Source organism: Rhopilema esculentum, chromosome 3, assembly GCF_057945365.1.
Source record: "Rhopilema esculentum isolate cy_ngs chromosome 3, ASM5794536v1, whole genome shotgun sequence".
Taxonomy (NCBI): Eukaryota; Metazoa; Cnidaria; class Scyphozoa; order Rhizostomeae; family Rhizostomatidae; genus Rhopilema; species Rhopilema esculentum.
Window position 1 is genome coordinate 2,885,659 of NC_142817.1, and position 26,360 is coordinate 2,912,018.

At 35.5% G+C, this 26,360-nt stretch overlaps 2 protein-coding genes across 2 annotated transcripts; both read left to right on the forward strand.

Annotated features, from left to right (window-relative positions):
• The first annotated feature begins 1,234 nt into the window (after positions 1-1,234).
• LOC148960496 (uncharacterized) lies at positions 1,235-2,153 on the forward strand. Its single transcript, XM_089112370.1, has 2 exons — positions 1,235-1,469; positions 1,802-2,153. The coding sequence occupies exons 1-2, from the start codon at positions 1,326-1,328 to the stop codon at positions 2,009-2,011; spliced, it is 354 nt and encodes a 117-aa protein (XP_088968496.1). The 5' UTR covers positions 1,235-1,325; the 3' UTR covers positions 2,012-2,153.
• Positions 2,154-4,533: 2,380 nt separating this feature from the next.
• LOC135692925 (dynamin-1-like protein) lies at positions 4,534-25,934 on the forward strand. The gene is made up of 23 exons (XM_065211273.2): positions 4,534-4,922; positions 5,358-5,415; positions 5,899-6,033; positions 6,823-6,944; positions 8,145-8,216; positions 9,182-9,268; positions 10,215-10,377; positions 11,206-11,286; positions 11,945-12,012; positions 13,788-13,892; positions 14,294-14,407; positions 14,858-14,949; positions 16,188-16,308; positions 17,667-17,813; positions 18,537-18,632; positions 19,202-19,306; positions 19,736-19,795; positions 20,671-20,817; positions 21,082-21,136; positions 22,708-22,759; positions 23,310-23,391; positions 24,338-24,415; positions 24,662-25,934. The coding sequence occupies exons 1-23, from the start codon at positions 4,821-4,823 to the stop codon at positions 24,716-24,718; spliced, it is 2,199 nt and encodes a 732-aa protein (XP_065067345.2). The 5' UTR covers positions 4,534-4,820; the 3' UTR covers positions 24,719-25,934.
• The last annotated feature ends 426 nt before the right edge of the window (positions 25,935-26,360 follow it).

Sequence of the window (26,360 nt, forward strand, 5' to 3'; positions counted from 1 at the left end):
AGATTAGCCACGGTACGGATCAATGTATCGGGTAAATGGCTGAGAAGTTGATACAAAGATTTGACTGATGCTGTTTCTGTTGGTCTGCAAGAAGCGTTCGATAAAACTAAGAAATACTTCTCCATTTAGTTGTATAGAGGTTAACTAGGTTTAGAGCTATGTGGACAATAGATACTAGTTTTTTAACATGGCAATTTAGGAGCTTTCGGCCGATTATAAGACAATTTGTGAAACATGGAGACCCCCCCCCCGAACAAAAAGTTCCATCTTGGTCTTTGACTGCAAACATTGTGAAATGCTGAGGAAACAACAGAACATACTATCATTTTAAAGAAAGGAAAGAGAAGCTGTGCGTTTTGGTACTGGCAAAAGTCCAAACTACAGACATGATTCAAATATTTGAGCGAATAAGGATTTGGTACACTTTGTCAGTGGTTACGCCACTGCCAGTAGTATCTTGAGGTGTTGTTTGACCCTAACATGAATACCAAACAGCACTTACACAATACCTTCACTGTGCTGGGAGTCACGAAATAGGCGAGTGACCTCCGTAACTTGCTATTGTAGGGCAACTGTGAAGCTCTTTCATTTCGAATATATTTTCTTACAGTTAATTTCCAATGTACTAACTGCCTCTTCTGAACAAAGTCAGTCTAAGTGACTAATACTTGTTTTGTCAATACATGTCGTGCGTATAAACGTAGCTGTCAAAGCAAAATCACATTCAAAAACCATTCCTAACCTAGAATAGAAATAGTTCCTTGTAGGCAGCCTTTGCTGCAACAACGTTGCAGTGCTGTAATGTTTTCTGTATTTGTAAGAATTTAAATCATGATTCGTCTTAATTGAAATGATGATTTTCTATCAAACTAAAGCTGCAAAGGCTCGTGACTCTGTCACTTTCAAGTCCAGACATCCTTTTTAAAGGAAATCCATTGATCTTTGCGTAAGGGAGCAAATCTAATATTCTTTATCAGAAAATAAAAACATTGACTTGCACATAATTTTGACCAGATGTCTGATTATCATTGTCATCCCTAATGAAGTAATCTTGCAAGATTCACATCAATGTTGTAAGGCTGCGAGTCAGCTGTTAAAGCCAATCAGTGTTTTGGTTTTCATCCGATCCCACCATTCATAGTCCTTTTTGTTCTCAATTTGTTTACTTTCTCGTGAATTTTCAAAAATTAGAGACATCTGGTTGCCAATGATGGCCGGCAAAGAATATAAGTGCAGGTCTGCCTGTGAACGTCCTCATTTCTACGAATACAAGCAACATTGCAGGACAGAACTAACTCTAAAAGTATCAACTGCACTTTGGTACAATGGAATTTAAGATATCTTTGGTATGCTGCTCCTTCTTCATTGCTGTTTTGATTTCAAGTACGACATCAAAAGCAATAATCGCCGATGATGATGAAGGGTGCAACTCTTTCAGTGGCTGGCAAACATGTCTAGGAAAGAAAAGGGTAAATTCCTTAATACTTAATTCCTTTGCACCTAGCGGTTTTCTACATCTGGAGGGAAGCATGTCTTAGAGATGCCTGATGGTTATAAAATGACATTTGATAATGAGAAACTACAGATATATTAATCTACGAAGAATGATATACCACATTTTTCACTCGTTATTTGAACCTCGAAATGATACTAGGGAGCCGATCAAAGAAATTTTCTTGGAAATCATACCAATTAGAATGTATTATAGAATAAAGACAGTAGCTTAATAAAAATCATGTTCTTAAATGTGAAGTTTTGTAGAATTCGGAAAATGTTTTATTCGAGCTTTTTATTTCTGTAGGATGCAAGTGAAGAAGTCAGAAGTGAACTAAACAGTCTTGAAGCAAAGCAACAAAGCGAGAGAGAAGTTGAAGATCTGCGAAAGATTCTACCGAATCTCTACAGAAAGTTGCATTTTCGTGATAACCAACAGGGTCCAGAATTTAACACGGATAACCGAGATATCTACAAGGAGCTGGCGGAATTGATTCAAAAAAACCAAGAACAATAACTGCTTAAAAGATATTTTAAGACATACCATAGATGTTATTTATTAACTTTGCATATAAACAGATCTATGGCAATGATGAAATATTTTAGTACTACATCGATAAATTTCTGCTTGTAAAATGAAGTTATGTGACGCAGTAAAATTGTCTTTTTTGTTTACTTTTTACGGTATAGGCTTCAATCACCCTTGAAATGAATGGATTGCAAAAATTGGAAGGTTTTCTGGGCAGTTTACTATTTTGTTTTAGAAAGTCCCTTTTGCATAAGAAGAATGTTGCTTTTTTCAGTGATATTCAGTGACAGTTAAAAAGATATCACCCTAGTCCAAAGTTTAGTGTATCCGGGTTTAGGATACAGGTACAGGTAAAGAGCTACGGAGGACCGAGCATCTTAAAAATGTCTTCCACATTTTCCAAGAAATGCGCCATGAGAAAACTTCAGAAGAATCCTAATACTAGACATCCCCATTAAGATTAGTATAGTGATTAAAGTTTCTGAACAAAAATTTGAGCTGACCAATACTGAAAAATATGCGAAGTCTGATACTTTTAAAATGGAAAAACCCTCACAAATACTTCTACTCGCCAGTAGCTTTGAATGTAACTGCAAAAACAGACGCACGCGGAAATTTAATAAGAGGATTTCTTGTCTTGAAAAGTAGTTATGCATCAATAGATTCACATTAAAAGCTTCAACAAGTGAAATATTTGTGTGCCGAACAAAAAATCAAGGAATGTAATGCCCGAATACATTTGCGAAATGAAGAATAAATCTTTAGATCAAATTTGAGATCATCAATTTCCAGCACAATGACAGACGAGCAGCTTTTGATTTATCATATTCACGTTGCTCTGTTCTTCTAAGTAGTCAATCACCCCGACAAGACGCAGAAATCAATAATTTTTTTTCAACTTTCAGACGAGTTCTGTTGAATTTCCGATTGGTTAATCAACGCGCTATTCTTCTTTTCATGTTTCTTTCAAACCAATTTTGGAAATTAAATTCTGCTTACGTACATTTGTAATCATCTGACTTTTATATTCTGTAGAGTGTCGGGCAAAAACCTATAGTCAGGGGCGTACCTACCGGGGTTTTGGAAAGTTTGTCGGTAAATTTTACGGATGGTCGGTAAATGTTATGAATTGTCGGTAGATTCGTATCTTGATAGTACGTGGAAGGGTCTCATTTGCTCGTAATTTACAAGATCATATTGATAAAGCAGTTAAAAGTCACAATATATAACTGTAAAATAAGTTATACATTGATTAGCAAGAGTTGAATTTTGATCGGTAAATTCACCCGTTTACACCTCCACTTCAAATCGTCAAGGTAAGCCCCTGCCTATAGTTTGCTATTTTTCCACTTATCCGTGCTTTCTTGAAGTTTGGAGGCACCAGAGGCCTGTTTGGTTAATTCTGTATGTTAAATATTTGAAAATATTAGGCTTTTCTTTTTAATGAAAGGCTTTCCTACAACCATAAACAAAAGTCGGGAAGAGCTACGAGAGCGCGACGTATCATGGTCGGTTACTGAAGGTTAAGTTGATGCCTCTAAAAATTTAACTGAGTAAAAACAATCCAAGTTCAATACAATAAAATGTTCTTTCCAGAGGACTTATAAAGAATAATTATGAAAACTTCTTTGGTGAGATGTTCTGATTGTTATACAGTACAAGCAACACTGAAATTGTTTTGCACCAAAAAAAACTGATGATCTGTTTCATAGAGAGTTCTTCATCAGACAATACATATATCATTATTTTTGCTAACACCTTCTTATCACAAAAAGATTATGTCTAGTGCTATATGTATGATCAAACGGTATGTGGATATCTCTGTTTTCTAAATTTTCTATAACATTCGCCAAACTTTGGCAAAAGCGTCCAACCGCTCTTAGCGTAAAATACCAAAATCCCACACCTGACACCAGCTTCAGGTATTGCTAATTTTGCACAGAAAATAACCGATTTATAATGCAATTGCATTTCAAATCTTGATCAAACTTTGTCTCTAACAGGGATTTTGTGCATCCCAGTTGGCGAAGAAGGATGCGTACAACCATTTAAAAAAAGGGTTTTAAAATGTGACGATGCTGCAGTGTATGACTAGAATACACAAACCACACAGCATTGCACAGCATTCCACCTTTTAGTTGAAGAATTCCTTGCATTAAGATAACATCATGTGATGTTTCTTGATTTTTTACAACTTGGTAATAGCCTATTATAGGTAACATTTTTGCAAGTAAAGCTTTTGCAACCCATTTTTATTAGTCACCACTTTCCATATGCGTTAAAATGCAGTAAATTCTAGTCCATAGAAGATGAACAAGTGCAGGAGGGGGGGGTCGCTTAGTAATAAGAAGGAGGTGGGGGAATTAACTGTACAAGACTTCTCTTTGGATACAAAATGTTTACTACTTTATGTAATGGTGGCCGGGGCCCACGCAACCACTGAACGACGATTTTCTTACCGAAAGAAATCTCTCTTGACCACACCCCTATGTCTCGTTTAGGTGTATATCGTGCCTCACTTTGACGGGATCGAACGAACGGACATTTCAATTTCAGTTGATTGCAAGATTGTAACAACGCCTGGAAACGAAGAATTTGCAGAGAATAGTGGTGAAATAACCATCAATATTGTTTATTGTATGTGTAAAATAAATGATGTTTAGATTATCTGGAAGTAAACGGTTCTGAATTACCCAAAAAACCCGTTTATTAACTATACAGAAGAGGAGTAGGCCATAATATTACAGAACTTTGTTTCACATCCATTCATAAAGGTTTTACTATAGACTTCAGCAAGATGGAGCAGATGATCCCTGTTATCAATAAACTGCAAGATGTATTTAATACGGTAGGATCAGAATCCATGCAACTCCCACAAATTGTTGTTGTTGGAACCCAGGTAAGATGCACCGACTTAGAGCTGTGTAGGATTTAGCTTTTCCGATATACATAAATGTTATTGGAATTAGCCTTATTTTGTCTCTAAGATTTGTTGTTTTCTCTTGTTTTGTTCTTTTTTGCATTCTTGGATACAGAATTGTTACTAGATTTCTTTGACATACAAGAGGTGACCAATATCTAATTTTCTGTGTGCCTTTTTGAAAATTGAATTATATATTTCATAATGACACACAAGAAAGGAGACTAGAACACTATTTTTTAGTACTCCAAAAAAAACTGATTAACAGCACCATTCTCGTTCTTGCATTTCTTTTGAACATCACCTGGAAATATATGACTGCTTACCTGTTTGTCAGTTGATGAAAATTCCATTGTAACACCAATTAACTTGGTCTCTCTTTGTTTTAACTATAAACATTCTATGAATTTGCAGAGCAGTGGTAAAAGTTCTGTTCTTGAAAATATTGTTGGAAGAGATTTCTTGCCAAGAGGTAGGTTGCTCAAACTTTTAAAAAAAGATTGAAAGCTCAAAAAAAATTTCCTTCTAGATCATAGAGACTCAGATATGAATCCAATAATATGCCTTTAGTGTATAGAACAACGAAGTTTAATGCGTAATCCAATCACAAATTAATTTCATGTCAGAGCCAAAGAATTATATTTGGTATTTTTAATTGAAATTTCTTAATGCAACTTTTTTGGTTCCCCTTAAGTCCAGGATGGAATCCACCATATAAGGCTCATGCCAGAATTACAGCAATAGAAACAATAAAAATACAATGGAAAATATTTCAAGATATCTCCAGACTAAGCTACATGGATTCTATGCTGTCTTCAAAGTAAATAGATTTTCTCAAATCACATGAAACAATTTAATGTTCATTTTCAAATTGGAAAAGATTTTAGAGGTAGATGAGGCTAAGCAAGAGTTAATCCAAAGGGAGCCACTTTTAGAAATTATAATTTTTATATAGGTGCAGGCATTGTTACAAGGAGACCATTGGTACTACAACTGATTCATGTCCCAAAACGAATGAATGGCCATGCAGAGACAACAGAAGATCCCCAAGACAGAGAAGCCTATTTCGATGCATCAACAGATTCAAATGGTATGGTTTTCATTATCAGAAAGTACTTTTTGCATAAGGTGTCTGATGCAATTGTTTTAGTTTTTAATGCCCCCATATACTGCTGTTAGTAATTGCCACTTGGACCCAGTTCACCCTAGCTCTGTTTTTTTATCAACACATAAAAGAAACTGCAAATAAAATTGATGGATGGCTAGCACCTTGGAGTAAGAATGGCAGAGCTTCCATTTTGGACAGGATTACCTGAAGATGCAATAATTTAGATAGAAAGGAATATATTGGTCACGGCCACCATCTCAACAAACCACCATCCTTTCTGCATTTCAAAATATTTACACTGGCTTTCTTAAGGTTATGTTTCTTCCATTTTTTTCTTCAAAAAAAGGCAAGAATAAGTTATGTTTAGTTAATTAATTAAACAACTTAGGCTTCTAATTTATCAGTCCATTTCAATTCCCAGAATTCAGCGCTGCTGTCAAGCACTCCATTATGATAGTTGGACATACTTTGAGTCCCTCACTACAGTGATGTAGGTTGCAGGTTTAAACCCAGGTTTGAAATAGCCGTTTATAAGCCCTGTAGGCTGTAAGTTTAAGCCCAGGTTTAAAATAGCCACTTATACCCTATACGCTGTAAGTTTAAGCCCAGCTTTAAAATATCCATTTATACCCTGTAGGCTGTAAGTTTAAGCCCAGGTTTAAAATAGCAAATTATAAGCGCCTTGCTAAATGTTATTAACTTAAAGATAGATAGTCTTAAAAATAAGTTAAGATGTTATTTTTTAAAATTATTTATTGGTGATTTTTTCAGAAAGCAGTGAGGAAAAAGAGAATGAGGAAGATGAGGGTAAAGAGAATAAGGTCAAAGGTAGTCTTAGAGGTACTGAAGATGCAGCAGAAGAATGGGGAAGATTTCTTCATCTAAAAGAAAAAGTATTCATGTTGATTTATTACTTATGGTTTATGCCTGTTATTGTTAATTAAAGATACTTAAAAGATATTTTGATAAGGCATCTTCCAGTAATGCCTTGATAGAGAACGTTCCAGTTGTTCTTGAACATGTGCCAGTAAGCAAGACAGCTGTCAAAATATTACTTGCCATGATGATGAAGGGATAACAACATAGAATTTACTTCATTTTAACTCAATCAAACTCAATCTCGAATATCAATCTTGGATATATAAGAATTATCACTCAGAAGAGTGGACACTCTTGTACTGACAAAAGACTGAACAACAAAACAAGGACCGTACTAACAACAAAATAAACAAGAAACTTAAGCGCCATCTGTTAAAAGCATGCAACATTTCTTTTTAATGCAGGTTGAAAAATTCTTTTGTCATTTCAGGTTAGGGTTCTTGTAAGTCATAGCAAATTTTGACCTTTGCTGGTAGCCCAAGATTTATATTTTGAACAAATACTCTGGGAATGCTGTTATCAATGTCAAAAGCATAGACAGCTGAGTTGGCTTTAAGCTTGTTAAATGTGTATCAGTCAAATGTTAGAGAACCCACAATGTCTCAATCATGAGGCTATTTTTCACGCCTGTACAGTGATGATAGAGACCTTTATAAAGGATTGGGCCTTGAAGTTGTTAGAGTTGGACAATTGAGGATGGAGCCATACATTTTAGCTCTTACCATATTAAATCTAAAGATTTATTGTGTTGTATCTTGTTGTCTACTTTTTTCTTATTAGTAGTATTATAGAGCATCTTCTACAGATAACCTAATTAAGGCTCTTCGAAACTTAATCAACGTTAATGCTACACACATTTTTGAAAAACAACTCATGACTGTAAATATTTTAAATCAAATCAACAGTGTGCACACTTTCTAAAGATGTGCACTTATCCACGAATACTGCTATTGTCCTTATCATAACGCAATCGTTCAACATTGTGCTATTGAAGTTAAAACACAATATATAACAATCATTATTGAGGTCCTAGGATGACAACATCTCTTTAAACCTCCATTGATGAATTGATCTTAAGAATACTTGGCATCTCAATTAAGCTACATAAGAGAAATAATTTTTGAAATTTGGCATTACATGTTTATTTGAATTATCACTTTGCTGTAACTTGACACACCTGTTTATTTTAACAATAAATTCTCCATCTGTTTCAGAAATTCACTGATTTTTCAGAAATTCGAAATGAAATTTTGAGTGAGACAGAAAGACTCACAGGCAGCAATAAGGTAATTATTCATGCATGTTCTGATATTAGACAAATGAAGGGGGTATTTTTTGTTGCAGATGTTCACAACAATATTTACCTGGCAGTCACATAAGTGTGAATGTTTGAGTTGCATTTTAGGAGTGTCTTGTTCTAGGAGAAGGCAACAATGTGTATGTTGACAATTATGTAAAGTGTTTAAGGTAAAATGTGGTAATTTCAAAGGAGCTTGTAGCTTTTCTGCCTTAATCTTGATGGGTGGATGGTAAATTTTTGGTGTCAGAAATCTGTATTTTTTAAGTTGAAAGGCAGCAAGGAAAAATATATTCCTAAATTATTTTTGCATTCAAACTTGTCAGATAGGATTTACAAAAGAGGGCCAAACAGATGAGCAACTCAGGCCAAAATGTGCCTAAAAAGGCTAGAACAATAATTTCACAGAAATACTCAGAGCAAGCCTGGTATATATTTCCAGACATGAATCTTTTAAACCATTTTCCCAGCTCAAATAAGAAACTAAAAACTTTCTACTTCGGGAAATTTTGTTAGGTGGTAATATTTCACATTCAGGCACATGCTGTGTAGAATTGCTAAATTTCGATTTTAAATTCTTCTTGTTACTGAGGAAGTTAAAGTTGATATAAAGCAAAGGAATGACCCCAAAACTTCTGCTAAAAAGGCCAAAAATGCAAAATTTAAGAAGCATGGCAAAAACAAATTTTCCAGGCAATCTGACGCCAAAAAAGGCCAAAAATGGAAAATTTGGGGATCTTGAAAAGGGCCAATTTGGCAGCCCTGATACTATGGCAGCAAACATTTATCTAATCTGGCTTCTTAGTTAATGAAATAATTCTCCATTTTATATCTTGTGGCTGGAACTCTGAAGATTTATGATACAAGTTGATCATCATCTTAGTCCGTAGATTTGATCAGGTTAAGAAGAATCTTAGCAGGGATTCAATTTATGATGCCTCTTTTGTTTTTTAGGGTATTTCATCTCAGGCAATTCATTTAAAGATTTATTCACCATATGTGGTCAATCTTACACTTGTGGACCTACCAGGAATGACCAAGGTATTACCCGAAGTCGTTTTTATATCATTAAAAATTTAAAAAAATACAAAGATATTTAGCAAGAAGGAAGTAAGTCTAATGCAAAAGTTACAAAATATTTATGTCACAAATTACGTTAGTGATACGATTACAAACATGGTATAAGACAGTTTACTTCACGATTTACAAGAGGTGTGTGGGGAGAGCTCAGTTGCTGCAGTTGCGAACTATAGATCCATCTGGGGATTAGAGTCCCTGACATGACCAAACATTCACTTAGAGAGAGGAACAACAACATCCAAAATATAATAAAGATGGAGAAAAGGGGTGCAGCTTAATTGAATTTGTTTGTAAAAATAATGCAGCTGATTGTTGCCAAAGAATGTTGTTGATTGGAGTTACACTTGAGCCATCACCGCCATAGAGTAGTAGAATGAACATTTTAACGTTGTCCAACATGTAACAGTTAGCTCCATGAGATGAACAAACGAAATTTACCATGCATCTTTTCTTAAACACAATGTTTCTTTTACTTAACACAATGCATCTTTTCTTTAACACATTACCCCTTGCAGAGATTCGTAAGCACATCTTGGTCCATGCAAAACCAACCGCCTCTATCCACCATTCTAATAAGCATGTTTCAATTGATATTCGGTCGTAGACACTCAGTCGCTACCTCCTTAAGCTACGTCCGTTGTTTCATAAATGTTAGGTGATGATATTTTCAGAAATCCCTGCTAAATGATCTGCTATATTGACAAAACTCTATTGGGATCAGCAGTCCAATTATAATTGGTAATACTATGTATTTGTAATACTGAAGGTTAATCACATTTGTGTGATGATCGTAATGTGCGTGAAGCCTGGAGCTGCATCATAGAGTTGTCCTGTTTTACCCAACTAAGCGTGTGTTGATTAGACAAAAACTTTTAGTTTTCTTAACTCTGTGTGTTTTGTTTTCTAGATTCCAGTTGGCGATCAACCGCCAGACATCGAAGTTCAAATCAGGGATTTGATTGCAAAGTACATTAGAAACCCTAACTCTATTATTCTGGCTGTTACGTCTGCAAATACAGATTTAGTGACGTCAGAAGCCATAAAGATCGCAAGAGATTTTGACCCTGAAGGTATGGTTTCCTTTTAATTTCTGTTTTTCTAAGGACAGTAAAAAGATTATAAATGTCACTATGTGATGTTCCCTTCTGAAAACGGTCAAAATGTATGAGAAATGTATGACGAGAAAATTGAATATTGAGTCAAAAAAAGGCGTTAAAATTTGCTATCAGCGGCTTTTTGAGCAATATTCTGGGTGAGGTCGTTAGCTACAGTTCTAAATGAGAAATGAAATGTGTAAAATGCAGATTGATTTTGTAGTTTCTATCAACTTATTTTTATCAATCAATACCTAAAATTAACAAACGCCTAAAGTCTCCAATTATCTCGATCAGTTGATTAATGAAAGAAAACCAGAATCAGCTTTCAGTTGTGACGTCTACTTTGAAAATTCCTTCTTAGATACCTTCTCTCTGTTTAACCCCCTCTCAAGTAGGAAACCCCCCCCCCCCCCTATTGAACCAAATTTTGAAACTAAGGACTTTGTCTTTAAAACGAAAACAGCTTCTCTCTAATTAGCCCCTTCTCTAAAACGTCCTCCTCTCTAATTAGTCCCTTCTCTAAAAAGCCCTCTCTCTATTGTCTTTTTAACAAAATAAGCCTACCTCTCTCAAAAAAGCCCTTTTTCTAAAAATACCCTCTCTCTAATTAGCCTCTTTTCTAAGCCTCGTTCCTCCAGTGGCACAATAAAGCCTTCTCGGCTTCTTAATTACCATGGACGTTTGGATTAGGACATTACCGAATCTTAGTCTACAACAAAGTCACTAACTAGATTTGGAAGAGTTTTGGCACTAATTTTTATTTACCAATTTTTATCTAATATTGTTTTATGATATTTGCAGGCAATAGAACATTAGCCGTGGTTACAAAGCTCGATCTCATGGACCATGGAACAGATGCAGTGGATATTCTTTACGGCAAAGGTAGGTCTGGCCGTGCAGATTACCTTTATAAAGATTTATGCAAAGCGTCGTATTAACCTAGTTATGATTGAATGAATTTTGCGACACTTAGCTAAGAGAGAATTATTTTTTAATCAGTGTAGGATTTGTCTGGAAGACACAGTTTATGATAATATCTTCTGGGGATTCTCCCTTATCTGAATGTTTCAAAAGCACATTAAAAATAATACCAAGGTAGAGATTTCTGCCAATTCCGTTTAGTAGAAATTTTGTTCTTGAGGAATCACCACTTGAGTTTTATGAGCTATTTTTAAGCAACGAAAAGAGTATTGCCATTGAAGTGTCTGCAATTCACATATAATATGTATTCTGAAGAGAAAAGAATTCAAAGAAGTGAATATGTGTTTTGAAATTTTTAGACTTCAGCGTTTTCTTGCAGAATTTCTTTTCTTAATTCTACCCATCAGTATTAATTCGATGTTTTCTACATCGGCTTCAACCTTTTTTTGTTTAGCAATGGTCGCCTGTTGTCTATATGAAAACAGCTCGGTAATAATCGTCGTTGTCACATAAAAATATTCATGTTCTTTCTACCTTGTGTCGACTTTCGTTGAAAATCAGTTCAATTCGACTGGAGAATTGTTTCATTTTTTCTAACGTAAGTGACATTTCTCCGCAGTCATTCCTGTTAAACTTGGTATAATTGGTGTTGTCAATAGAAGCCAATTAGACATAACAAATAATAAGGTAAGAACTGAAACCAAACATTAATATAGAGTAGACGTTGCCTGATGATCGCGCTGAGCGTGTACTCTAGTGTCTCTAATAGACGGCCCCCCGTGTATTAATTTCAGAAGAATTTGTCCTCCCCCCGTCGCTTATTACCACCCCCCCCTTCTATTAAATTTTACAAATCTGTCATGACCAGAACACGTAGTTTTCACTTATCAATAATTCCCCTTCTTATGCTATGTAGTTATTTTTAAATTGTCATAATTCCCCTTGTTATGTTTGTCTATCTTTATCTCTGACCATCTATCCATGATCAAGTAACCAGTCCCGCCATCCTACTAATTTCATTGCCTTTTAATTGAAATATCTACCAACATCCACTCCTTCTATTAGCTCCCCTTTGCTATTGAAATTTGCTGACATTTTATTGAAAATTGACCAACCTGAACAGCCCCCTTCTATTAGCAACCCTCTTCTATTGAAAACTGGCCGGAATGAACACCCCTTGTTTTAGAGACACTAGAGTACGTTTCTGTCTATTTAAATCAACATAAAGAACCACATAACAAATCGGTAAAGATTAATGCTTTTGACCTAGTAGGCTCAACTTTTTCTAAGTTGTTTTTAGAAATTGTCAGGTTTTTGACTGGATTTTTCCTCCCTATTATTTCGTTTTGAGAGCTATTGTTATTTAGAAAGAAGTCATTCCTGAACATGTTCTTTGAATTTTGAACTTGCCTATCTGTAACAGATAGAGGATTGTGGAGATCCATCTTCAAAAGTCGTCCACCTCTAGGGGTGCTTGGCGAAAAGGAGTAGCCCTGTTTAAAGGCTGCATTCCATGTTTATTCTTTAAAGCTGGGGCAATCATATTGTCTGATTCTAATCGTATTGTCAATTATAATTGTTGTGTTAGAAGATTTAAAGTTTTTCCTGATTTATGAAAAGTACGATAAAACAGAGACAAGTCATTTGTAAGCACTTTTATTGCGACATTTCTCAGAGTGTTTATGCCGGATAATGACCAAAATATGAGCAGAAAATTGTATCCACGTTCGGATCAAAAGTAACACGAGGAAAGAAAGAAGCGTTTATTTTGTTTCCTATTTTTGACCAGTCAACGACAGCTAGCCTCTTACTTATAGAAAACCTCTCTTTTTCTCTAAGCAAGTTGGGATCTTTGTTTAGAAAGATTTCAAACCATCTAGATGAAAAGACGACCTCTCTTTGATCAATGATTTTAAAATTGTCGTCTCTTTACGCGTGGGACACTCTTGAGTCTCGAGGAAATGTTGACAAATGCTGAATCGCTTTGCTTTTAGATATCTCTACTTCGAGTACTGACGATTTTATAAATTTTTCTGATGTTCCAGCACTTTTTTGACATATTTCGCATGAAATATAGATGTAGTTTTTTTCTGGCATATCTCAATTCAAAAAACAGCATGTTGCATTTTAATATGTGATTATTTATAACGGTTATTTGATGGTTAAAAGAAAGAAGATCCAGCACTATGCACCTGGCAACAGTGATAAATGTAGGACCACCTTTCTGTTATATGTGTAAGAATACAAAATTTGTATTTGAAAAAGGCTGTCTGAAAGTTTTATTCAATATGCCATTCTCATGTTACATTAATGCTCGCAATATTTTTTGTTTATGTCTATTGTCAAATATTATTGAAGTAAAATTCGAAATTCATTGAGTTTATCAAAGCAGTAGTTCTATTATCATTAATATCCAGCGTTAATGAATTTTATTCTATTATATTTTTTTATGTTGGTTTTAGAGCATAAAGGATGCTTTGATGGATGAACAAGCTTTCTTCCAAAGACACTATCCCATCCTTGCAAGCCGTAATGGTTCTAAATACCTCACAAGAACGTTGAATAGGGTAAATGAAAATTTTTTCTTTTATTAAACATATCATGTTAGGTTGAAAGTCAATGTAAATTATTTCGAACCTCTAACATTAAGGAGTACCAACGCAAATCGACAAAAATGATGCAATCCAACGAAAAATGAATATTTCGAAAGGAAATATAAGAATCCAAAATGTTTTTTTTAGTATTGTATCCTTGACTACGCCAACGTCTGATGATTCAATTTTTGATATGAACAATTTTTTCTTATTTTAAATAATTATGTTGGATATTGACTGAACCGTATCAGAGTGACCAAAGTAAACTAATAATTGGCGCTACTTTTTAAGTTAGTGGATAATGGTATTGCTTGATGTTAGAGTATACATTAACACGAACAGACACAATTTCTTTCAACTGCGTCTTTTTTTAGCTGCTTATGCATCACATCAGAAAGTGTCTACCAGAATTAAAATCTCGCGTGAACGTCATGGTATCCCAGTTTCAAAATATGCTCAATTCTTATGGCGAGCCAGTTACAGACAAGGTAGGTAATTTTCATCGTGTACTCAAAAAACTTAATTTCAGATTATAGGAAGAATTCTCAATCTTAGACTCATTTTGCTGATTCTGTGTATTATATTGTTATGTTATCATTCCTTCTTTTATTAATTTGTACTTATTGCTAAATTTCCTGCTAAGACTGTATTGATTTTCTGAATGATCGTGACTTAGTAAATCGTATTTCAGCATCTAAAGGGGTGGACGATTTGGTCTCCCGCGTACCCAGAGCGACCGTTTATCGTTACACAGACTAGCCGCCGGGCGATCAAATCTTTAATGGAAATGTCTACCCTTGTCCCAATAACTCTGTTTTGGGAGACCACAGGTCATATGTTGCAGACCGCTGAAAAGCTGCTGCTCTCCCACCGGGGGACCACCTTTTTACCGGAATTTTACATCCCTGATCTAAACTTTTTGTTTAATACATTTCTAGGGATCTATGATTCTTCAAATAATTACTAAATTCGCATCGACCTACTGTGAAACAATTGAAGGGACTGTCAGGAATATTACCACAACAGAAATGTAAGTTCACTAAACATAAGTGCTTCTTGACTGACATGTTTCAAAGAACTAATCATCAAGATTGTTTATATAAATCTGTTTTCTAAATTCCCTGCCTCGTGGTTGTAGGAGCCGATGATCTGTTCTCCTCCCCATATTTTTACCACGCCTTTTTTCTGCAGATCTTTTTAACTGAGCGAAGCAAAAATAAATTTCTTAGGGGGTCGTTTCGATTATACATAACAAAGATTGGGCTTGTATGAGTATGTTATAGAGTCGGAGGGCTTGTCTCTTATAGGCATTACCACTTGGATACCCTACATATCATTGCAGGGTACCCCAGTGGTTCCATAAATATACTAGACTGCGTGCGGTACAATATTATGCTATAATAACGATCAATGTAAGTAAATTTTACCAGGAAAACCTTTTTAAAATAAAAAACGACGTTTCGAGCATAGCCCGTTATCAAGTAAAATTGAAAGCGATGATAGAACTAAAAAACGTTAAAGGAATATGGAATTCGAAAAATGAATAATGGGTAGTATTTTACCCCAATGGTATTGACTTTAATTCCAGCAAATAATTACTGTATTATCATTCTTGCTCTCTTAAATTTTTTTGGAGACTGTTGCATGGGTAGGTAAAAACTGCAACAATAATTACAGCAATGGACATTGATCTATCGTAACAATTGATGTCAACGGGTAGGATGCTAATAATGTGTGCATATGGGTCATATTGTAAATTAACAATTCTAATTGCTCCTCCTAGTGGATTACTCAAGAATCCGAGAAGAAACAGGTTTAGAGCTAGGGGCTAAGCCGATATATTATATTCTGAGATTGTTTGGTGGTTAATTTGTAATTAGATATGTACGTTGCGCGTGGTACTTCATCCAGAATAACGATAATACAGTTAGCAAATAAATTTAGTACCAGAATGAAAATATAATAGTTGTACTTGATAACGAGTACATGCTCGAAACGTCGTGTTTTAACGATAAAACTATTATATTTTCATTCTGGTACTAAATTTATTTGCTAACTGTATTATCGTTATTCTGGTTAATTTGTAGTGTGGCTAAGAGCTATTCTACCAGCACCAGCTCTTCCGACTTTCAAATTCCCCAAATGGGACAGCAATTCAATGCATCAGCCCTTGCGATCAAACTACAGATACATAGCAAAATTTGAATACCTTGTTGTTTGGTGAACGTTGTTTCTTCTAACATTTATGTTGTCGCTGCTTTTTTTCAGCTGTGGAGGTGCACGTATTTGCTACATCTTTCATGAAATATTCGGTGCAACGTTAGGGAAAATGGATGCTCTTGGTGGTCTGTCAACCAAAGATATTCTAACTGCCATAAGAAATGCAACAGTAAGTATTCTGTTAATCTTGCTTCTCTCAAGCTTCCTTGCCAGGGCCTATCATTCTGGTAATCTTGCATCGTGGCAGGGTTCATACCAGCATGCTATTGCTGTAATAGAAGAAACATGCTTGTCATCACCAATAATGTTTTATGGCTTTTGTTCCACCAAAACTAGATTTTGAATACTAGATGCATCTTTCAGTTTGTATCGCACGCCAAAAGATCATACCCCTCTATACGCCGGAAAAATGTCAATCCGCTTTCTGGCAAGGAAGCTAAAGCTTTAAAAACCTTCCTTGAAAACATGGAACACCAGCTCTAGTCTTGATACAGTTGCTAAAGTTATTTTTTGATGAATTCTTCACATTCGTCGTCCGTTTGATCGCCCACTCTCTGAACGAAGCAAATAATGTAACCGTCCAATGATGATAGGAAAGATGGGTTTTTTTCAAGGACAGCCATAAAGCTCTATTAAACCTGATTCGTTTGGGGGGAGGGGTTGATGGGCTGCCGACAAATTCCCCCATGAAATCCAGCAACATGGCAGAGACAGCATTTTCCTATGTAAACTATATTGTAATTTATGCGAAAAGATTGGTATGGTTCATTAGAAGAGTTGGCCTATAAATTAAACTTATTTCATTCTCGGTGGGATTGGCCAAGTGTACATTATTGAAATGATAAACAAAAGTTTATTATATGTAAATGTGTCTTTATTTTACTAATCCGCTTCCCTGTGATGGGAGTTTTCGTTACTCAATCCTTTTGCGTTTATCAAGTATCTTGCTTTTTCATATACCGCTTTTAATTGGTTACCTATAATTATATTCCTATCAGTATGCTACATTCTATCCTTTTCCTTTTGATCAAAAGTCGCTCTAGTTTTGCTGTAGTTTCGGGAAAGTTTCTGATAATGCCCGTTTTACCAAAATCCTTTGCTGAATGCTTTCTTTGCTTTATTGACAAAACATTTCAAAACAAGTGGTTAAATGGGTAGTATTTTAATTATTATTGAGTAGTGCCGTTGTGATATAGACAAACGAGATTGAGATGGAAGTTTATACGGCATGGCCTAACCCGTTCGTTATTTTTAAATTTCATCTTGCGTCTAATGCCAGAAGTACTTTGAAACGACCTTTCCAATTCATATAAGCCCTCCTTTTTCTGATTCTTTTATCTGATGACAGCTCCATTCCTTTATATTTAGAATGATTTACGTTTTTCTCACCTTTGCTCACTATTTATCAAAAAAGGAAATGGAACTTCAGAAAAAAATTTCAGCGACGACTTTCCATGTCCTCGATCGATACATTTGAAAACAATTATGAATTGTGCTCTTGGGTTCAAATCGTTTCTTCGTATTTAGGGTCCGAGGCCTGCATTGTTTGTTCCGGAGATATCATTCGAGCTGTTGGTTAAAAGACAGATTCAGAGGCTAGAGGAACCCAGTTTGAGATGCGTGGAACTTGTACACGAAGAAATGCAGCGAATTATTCAACATTCGTTGCTGCAGGTAAGAAAATAATCTGTTGTTGTAAGCAATTAAAGTTTGTAACGAGACCTAATATGAAAAAGAATTTTTATCCGCATAAGATTTCGTTTTCCATATAGCTCCGGATAGGCGTATGGTGGCCAAGCACTTTGAGCGTATACCTTTTAATAGAGTAGCAAGTAGTAATACGCACAAATCAGAAGCGTCATAAGACTAGGTTTTGCTCTAGCATCCCAAGGCCTCAAACGACTATAGAAGCTGGCAGACAAAAATTTCGAAGTTAACTTGTTACAGTGCAGTCTTTATGCTTTTCAATTAGTTACAATATCAACTCAAACCTTTGTTTTTATCTTCGTAGCACAAGACGTAATAGTACATATTTGAAAATTATTGTATAACAAAAGTAACCAAACCTTTTCAGTCGCTAGGGTTTTACTTTATTTTTTTATTACTCGACTAAGTTTTCTCGATTTTATTTAGGACACTGTCAATGCAAATCTTGCTGTTTTACTTCAAAGAGATATTTTTCTGTTTAATCAAAAGGGTTTTAGAATCAAAATCATTTGAGACAAAGTACGTAGAAATGTCGAGCTCTGAAAATAACAAATGCAATAGAATATTCTCAATATTAGTGGACTGCATTAGTGGTGGTTGCCAATCAAACCTTTGCAGTGGTGTTGGGTACCTCACCATGAATGTACACCTTACAGAATTCCCTTAATATTCAGAGTTTCTCGTTTTTAGGTGCTGGAGATACGCCGTTTTCCAAAGCTCAACGACAGAGTAATTGATGTTGTTAGTTTTCTCCTGCAGAGACGTCTACCGCCAACCAATTCAATGGTGAGTGTCCAGAACCAAATTCAGTAGCCTTGCAATTATTCCATTCATGTAATGCTCTTTTGGTATTTGTCTGAATATGTTGGCCTTATGACGGATCAAGTAAGTTTTTCCAGTCAGATTTTGGGGGTATGAGGGAGAGACCATTTAGATGATGAAGGGGATGTACAATACTTTGTCTCAATTGCCTTCTTCAGAGCTGAAAGGGCAATTCTACATACTATTTTCAGCTGCTAGTTAGCGTTGTTTCCCAATATTTGTTAAGTTCTGGTAATAGTTAATGAATCCCCCCCCCCCCCCGCCTCCTAGCAATAATAGTTTATAATAATGCTCTTCTGCTAGGCTGGTATGTAACGTTTGATACTGTTTTTAAGGTTTGTAGAACATGGTAATAGTAATGATGGCCTTGATACGAACCATAATAAATTTTCATCGTGTTTATGCTAATATTCCTCTTTCTGTCATTACGTATACCAGTTAAATTTAATAGAATAACAATTTGTTGACTTGCTAATTGAATCATTCATTAATGCATGCCTCTGTTACAGAAGATTATCGCTTCAATATTTTAGGTTGAAAATTTAGTATCAATAGAGCTGTCTTACATCAACACAAATCACCCGGATTTTACCGATGGAGCATCGGTTGTTTCTGCTATGCTCGCTTCCAATGATCTAGTAAGTCTGTTTTCATTAATGTTGCTTGATATTAAGTTGGATTTTTTTTATACCTTTTTAGTGAAAGAAAAAATAGTTGAACATTTTTTAAAGATTGGGTTTTTTGAAAATGAAATGGAATCATTACTTTCAAAGTCAGTAAAGAATACGTTTCGTTATATTTCCAATTTCAGGTTTTATATGTCCAAGGCTATTTCAGAACAATCTGCCATCTTGTTCAGTATCAATGGTCAATTCGCTTCAACGTCTTATAATGAAAGATTTGGTTTATTAGACTTGTATTTTTGAATATTATCAGAATTTCTGTCACGATGTTGTCTATATTTAAATCGTTTTTTATACAGGTACGTTAAGCTAAATTTGAAACATCAATTTTTTCTAATCTCATCTCTAATTTTAGTTCTAATCTCATTATTTTTTTATTCTCAGTCACGTCGACGAAAGCCTAACGGAATGGCTGAAACAAATCCTTTGCCTGGAAACTTTGAGGTATTGGGATTGTTTTGTCAAATACTTATGAATATATATGATATGTTGTAATATACAGTGTATGGTAGACAGGTATTTGTAATATATAGGTTGTTAGTATGCAAGATGGATAAAACTTCATGCGTTGAAAATTGCTGAGTTACCACCCCTCCCTTCATAGGTTTGCTGAAAAAATAATGGATTGGCTGAGTCTACATAATTAACTGGGCCAGGTCCTACTTTTTAGTGTTTACCACTATCTCCAAATATCAATGCACTTCACGTAATAAGTATTGTCAATACTTCTCTTGACATTTTTTAAGAGTAGCGACTATATTTCTTTAGTCTTTTCCACATCGACAGGCATGCACGCTTTATCTATGCAATGGCTAAATAGTTTTATGTCATCCTTCGGTTTGATAGCGTCTATGCTCTGGACAGCACAAACTTCTGCAGCCATCTCGATGTTTATAGTGGTATTATCTGCGCGAATTTTTTGAGCTGTTTCGTTTTTGACCTCACTCAAGCCAGAAAGACCATCCATAATATCAACTTGCGTGCGGTGCAATCAAAGTAGGCCTAAATCAAACAACCAATGTAAACAACCCACCTGGATCGATTCCTTTAAAGGCTCTCGCGCAACCAACATGATTTGCGATAATATTATCAAAACCGTACTGCATGTCGAACTGCTTGTCGCACTGCATGTCGCACTGCATGTCGCACTGCATGAAAATACAAAACACCATTAATTTCTCAAGATAGCTGCCAATAAGGATGTCGGTCGCGCAAGAGACTTTAAGCAATCTCTGTCTAAGCTCTGATAGCCTATGAATATATTTTTAACATTAGGGAAAATATACGTCAGTGCTCAAAATCATTTTTTTGTATCATAGATACCTGAAAAAGTAGTAGCAGAGCCCCAGGTACCTCAGTCACAAATGCCATCAAAGGGACTTATGTCTTGGGTGTCTGGAAAGCAAGGAGGTCGAAATAGTGATAGCCCTTTGCCGGTAGAGACTATGGATATGTCCTTCAAAGAAGTGAGTTCCATTTTCTGAATTTTTTTAGTTCTTTTGGAAACCATCAAATGCTTTTGTTTAAAATAATTTCATCGCACCAATGGCAATCGTTTGATCTATCTGAAAAAAGAGGATTGTTTAAGACTTTGTGTTTAGATCCATTATCTCGATTGATCCTTTCTCCGCACGTGTTAGAATCAAATTTTGTAATTTTTTCCATTTTATAATTCTGTTTGTGAAGTTCCTATCAATGCTTTTTCATTATTTAATTTTTTCTTACTACAGAGTCAAAAACAACGCGAACTTTCGTCTAGGGAACAGATGGACTCTGAGCTAATCCGTATGTATTATTTTGGATTTTGAATTTTGTGGATTCAGCTTGAAAAATGAGAGTGTCAGGATTTCAAGGGTTTTGGGGGTGTTTTTGTAAGGGGTGAGGAAGGAGTCAGATTCTGGTCAGATAATGCTCCATAAACCTCAATATTGCCAATCCTTTCCCATCCCATTGTCAAAAAATTCAGTTTAATATAGATTTGTTCTTGAGCATCAGAGTACATAGATGTAGTCAGCAGAATGCGACAAGGAGACTAGTTTGCTTCTCTTTAGGTATAGAACAGGACGATTCTAAGTTGCCTGATGTATAGAACAGGACAGTTGCCTGGTGATTGCATCAAGCGTGAAACTCGAAATTGCAGCTTAGAACCGTCCTGCTCTATACACCATATAGCGTGTACAGTTCTGCCTATACGGCATCGAGCGCTTTATGAATGACCGGTAAACAGTACTTTTCCTTTTCAATTTCCTTTAACAATTTTCATTTCGTCTGTATGATTTGTCCTCTTTCCCCACATTACTATGTATGTCCCTATAAAACAAATTCTTGGGAATATCGTTTTTCTTATTGAATCGATTGCATGCTGAAATACTTTTCGTTCGACAGTCGTAAGGGTATTAAATATAAGGGAATAACCAATAAAACGCTTAATTCTTCTTCTCGCGTTGCTTTGGATCCGCATCTGGACATAAATATCTGCTTACCTTGATTCACTTGTCACTATGTGATGTTTGTATCACTATGTGTGTCACTATGTTGTCACTGGTCATTTTGTCCCTTGAGTGTCGTACCAAAAGCCCTTTAGTATGCTATGTTACCGCTTTTCCGCGCCATTTTTAAATTGTGCAGTACTATAGGCTTGTGAGAAAAATTGTATTCATAACATTTTAGATGTTCATATCAAAACCCAAATTGCTTTTATATCTTTAAACAATAGCTTCATTTCCTTGCTTTTAATTAGGACCCTATTCGTGGCTGACATCGAATATGTTATCTTTTATTTGCTCATCAGGACAATATAGGCATAGTCGCCATTAGATTTTTATCAAATTTTAGATACTATGGAAAAATCATGTGAAATCAGCTTGAAGTCTTCACTCAAAGCATTTTCACCTTTGAGATTAGCACATGAGATAGTCCTTCTTATGGTACTTAATTGTGGCTGCCACCTCCTTTACCACCAACCATGCATATCTGCATTCTTAGATTCCACCTGCAGCGAAAATAGAATCTTCTTAGGTTAACTTCTGTTCACTATTAAGTTATGCAATTTTCTTGACTCAGTTCCTAGTGTCCTGGTTATGTAAATAAACCAGGCTTTAATTCTCCTTTGCAACACTGTTCGTTTGGTAACCAAGCTTTGAGCCGACCTTGAGAATTTCTTGTATTTCTTCATTAGATTCAAACGACATTCATGCACTTGACAAATCAAAACTGAAGAGTTTTTAACAGTGGCTTATCGTATGGCTTACATTTATAAGGCCCTCCTGTCAAGTCTGATTAATAGATTTATAAGTAATCAACAGTAGGATAGTTGGTGTATGAAAGACTATAACATATTTATTTTTTCTTTACAGAAAGATTAATCAAGTCTTATTTTAATATCATTCGCAAAAACATCCAAGACAGGTCAGTTACCATATAATGTTTTATAGATTTCGATTCCCTATCTATCTTTTTTGCGAATGATGCAAAGCCAGGGGTTCGCCAATTGAAAATCATTTGAACCAGGCTTAAAGGCAGTTTGTTGCGCTGTTCATTGGCTATTGTTTGTTGTATTGAAAATAGAAACATTATTCTTTGTTTCGGTAAGCGAATGAACGGCGCGACACATTGCCTTTAATTACAAATTTGCCACTGTCATTATCCAACTTCGCACCGACTTCCCACCAAATTAATGATTTAATTATTGGTATTATGTATTAATTCTTTTTTCTCAGCTAGGCTCCATTATAATTCTCAGCTTCATGGTTCTTTAAGCCTTCTTTTAAAATGCTTTCTGGTTTTGCTTGAATTCTGCTATTTCTAAAAAAATTTGTAGATTGTGCAACACTACCTCGAAACAGCCAACGCAACTAGATGAAATCAATATTTTTTCATTGCATCAAAATATTTGTCAGAATTAAAATCATGTTAATACCAGTCTAGCTCCCGATAAACTAGTATTATTATTTTTCAGTGTTCCCAAGGCAATCATGTGCTTTTTAGTCAACTATGTTAAAGAGAGAATACAGAGTGAATTAGTTGCAAGTTTGTACAAGGTACTTTTAAAACCGAAACTTACTTTTTTCTGACAATTTCTTATTACTGTATTTATGCTCACCATTACCATGGCCGCCGAGGGAATTTGAAGGCCCTGGGGCAAAAGCGGAAAATGAGACCTCCTGCAGAAAATTTTGTTTGACCATGCCCTTTAAATTAGATTAAATTTGTTCATTCGCTTAAATGTTTTACTATTTACGGGCAGAATTATGTAACCTCTAATCAATTTTGTTTCAAAACGGAAATCATAACTTTATGAGCCCGTATACACCTCGAATCCCTGGGGCAATTTGCCCCCTTGCCCTCTTCTCGGCTGCCCTGGCATTTTTTGCCTTTGTCGATCACCGGTTTATTGTTCTGATAATCTTTCTGGCTTATTAACTAAAGAAATGTATATATGCCTTTTATAACCTTATTTTCCATTTGCCATGCTAGTGTTTTTTCTCAAAGCTGTCTTGATAGACCATCTAAGAGTTCACGACGCCTTAATAGAATTTTGTTGTTCCATAGCTAAATCCAGTCCCTCAGATGGGGCAAACCAGTAAAAAACTGGTTTTTTACAAACTTTTTCATTTTTGGTCGTGAAACCTCTTCAGAATAGAAATAAATACTATTAGAATGAAAATCTGAATTTCGTTGATTAACAATGGACTTAATTTGAGCTACAGAGGGATGTACAAATCTCGATGATATAGCCCGCCATTGTATTTATTGCGGTTATCGCCCAACTTATGTCATGGCGTCGCGATCTCCGAGATGGTCTATTCTATGAGGTACAGGCGATTTTTAGAAAAATTGTTCAGGCACATCAAAATTAATAAGAATCTGGATAACGATGAATATTGGAAGGACTTCTAAGTGAGTATTTGTTGCCGCTATGGACTAGGAACTGTACCCTCATGCTACTAGGCATTCTAACTCATTTTCCATTTTCGCGATTTCCAGCATGATTTGTTAGAAGATCTACTTAGTGAATCGGATCACATCAACATGAAGAGAGCTGAAGCTTCAAACATGCTCAAGGTATGCCTTTTAATTGAAATACCTAATCTAAATGCTCCAGAGAAAGAAATTGTTACTGCAACAATATGCAGTTTCACAAGCTCTTGCTGTTAGGGACTTCTGCAGTATAGCGTTTGTAGCCAGTGGCCTCTTTATGACGTAAATTGCTGTATGTAATGGCTTCTTTCATTAAAGCCAATTTCTTCGTTTTTGTTTTTGACATGCATTCATTTTTGGGATTTACCGTAACACGAAAGCTCTTTTTAGGCACTTCAAAGGGCTGCTCATATCATTGGGGAAATCAGAGATGCACAGATTTGGTGATGAATCGTTTCACGTTATAACTCATGAATACAATACATTTTGATGTTGTGAAAATTGAAGTATTGTATTTTGTAATTCCATTGAATACAATATTATTTATTTGCGAAAGAAATGCGAGCAAAAAAAAGAAAGCAGGCACTTGTGATTGATAGAAAGGCTAAAACAGATAGCTTAAAACATATGTTACCTGGATCATTCCACTTTTTTGCATTTGAAAAATACCTTTTCTCCGCTCTGATTTAACTGAATCACATAAAAATGTGTGTATCTTTAAATTAAGCATATTTTTTGGTTTATTGAGTACCCTATTTATCAAATATGAAATCACACAGCTCTATCACGCAGTTCATATACAGACCTTAAATTAAGAATATTCTTAGGTCTAAGTATTCTTAAAGTCCTATCCGAAATCGAACCCGAAATTGCGACCCATCTATGGTCCTGCAAGAGCCTTGATACTTTGAATATGGCCTTAAATTTTAAACCTGTTTACTCAAGATTCAATGGAATTTTAGGCTTGATTTGTTGAATTGTCAGAAAGGTGTATGGCCTAATTTCAAGAGCCATTGGTACGTCGATTGTTTTTTCAAGGAATTCATCCATGTATCTGTAATAGTATGTTGTCTTTAATCATGAAGTTGCAATCACATGTGTTGACGAGATTCTGTTTTTAGTTTTGGTACTGATTTTTTTCGTAATGCATTGCATATCCCTCCATAAGTTTGTTAATTTTCGGTGTTTCTTTTTTAACACAGCGATGTATATAATCAGTTTGTCGTCAGCAGTCAGTGTATTCCTTCCCAGTTCCCTTAAGGACAAATATATGTGCTTTGTAAAAGAGGGTTGGTCTGTAAGGACAAATTCCCTCATATTTCTGTCAATGACCTGAAAGATACGCCTGATAGATATGTATTTCCATGCTCCCTGTGGCATCGTCCTCCCTGTGGAAGGCTGCATAATATTTTCATACGACTTTTAAGACCGTTTCTTTCAGACCATATCCAAACAACAAGGCCAGTAGTACTTGTATTTGTTTTCAAGAAATCGCTCTTACCCTGCCGAAATTACTAGATGTTTGTGCCTTTTCAACCGCCCTTAAGGCTTTTTCGCCTACCATCGATACAACGTATGCGTTTTACTGTCTGTGGAGTTGAATGTATTATGAGTATTCACTCCAGTGTGTTTACAATGGAAGATTTTATTTTGTCAAAACTTGTTTGAACTGTTTCTCTTTTAGTATCCCTTTGCCAGTTTTCTATAATCTCACTTGTCTAGTTGTGTAGCAAATGTATTGAAAAGGTTTTAGAGTCTTCTTTCTGGGTTTAGTTCGACTACAAGAGTAAGTTGGGAAGTTCTTGTGAAGTGGTTCCATTCATTGGCCCATCATTTAGTGAGACAGTAAGTGCCTGAAACTGAGTAGTTTATATAACAGGGAGAAAACTGGAACAAGGAGCCCATACGCAATTGCATGTGAAGGCCATCTGACATTTGGTCTCGAGTCAGTCACGCAACTTACTGTAAAAATGAAAGTGGGTATGATGCATGTAAACAGATCGGTCAATAGCTCGCGGGGAAAACCCTGCCTTCGGGGTTTTACCGAGAGACACCTGTGTTTTTAGAGTCTTTTTAAACTCTTTTTTAA

What these genes read in the sequence shown, in the direction of transcription:
- LOC135692925 (XM_065211273.2), top strand. Translation starts at nt 4,821, where the DNA reads ATGGAGCAGATGATCCCTGTTATCAATAAACTGCAAGATGTATTTAAT. An exon ending in TCACAAGAACGTTGAATAGG is followed by an intron (nt 13,893 to 14,293) that starts GTAAATGAAAAT and finishes GTCTTTTTTTAG; the next exon opens with CTGCTTATGCATCACATCAG. An exon ending in CGCAAAAACATCCAAGACAG is followed by an intron (nt 22,760 to 23,309) that starts GTCAGTTACCAT and finishes ATTATTTTTCAG; the next exon opens with TGTTCCCAAGGCAATCATGT.
- LOC148960496 (XM_089112370.1), top strand. Translation starts at nt 1,326, where the DNA reads ATGGAATTTAAGATATCTTTGGTATGCTGCTCCTTCTTCATTGCTGTT. An exon ending in CATGTCTAGGAAAGAAAAGG is followed by an intron (nt 1,470 to 1,801) that starts GTAAATTCCTTA and finishes TTATTTCTGTAG; the next exon opens with GATGCAAGTGAAGAAGTCAG.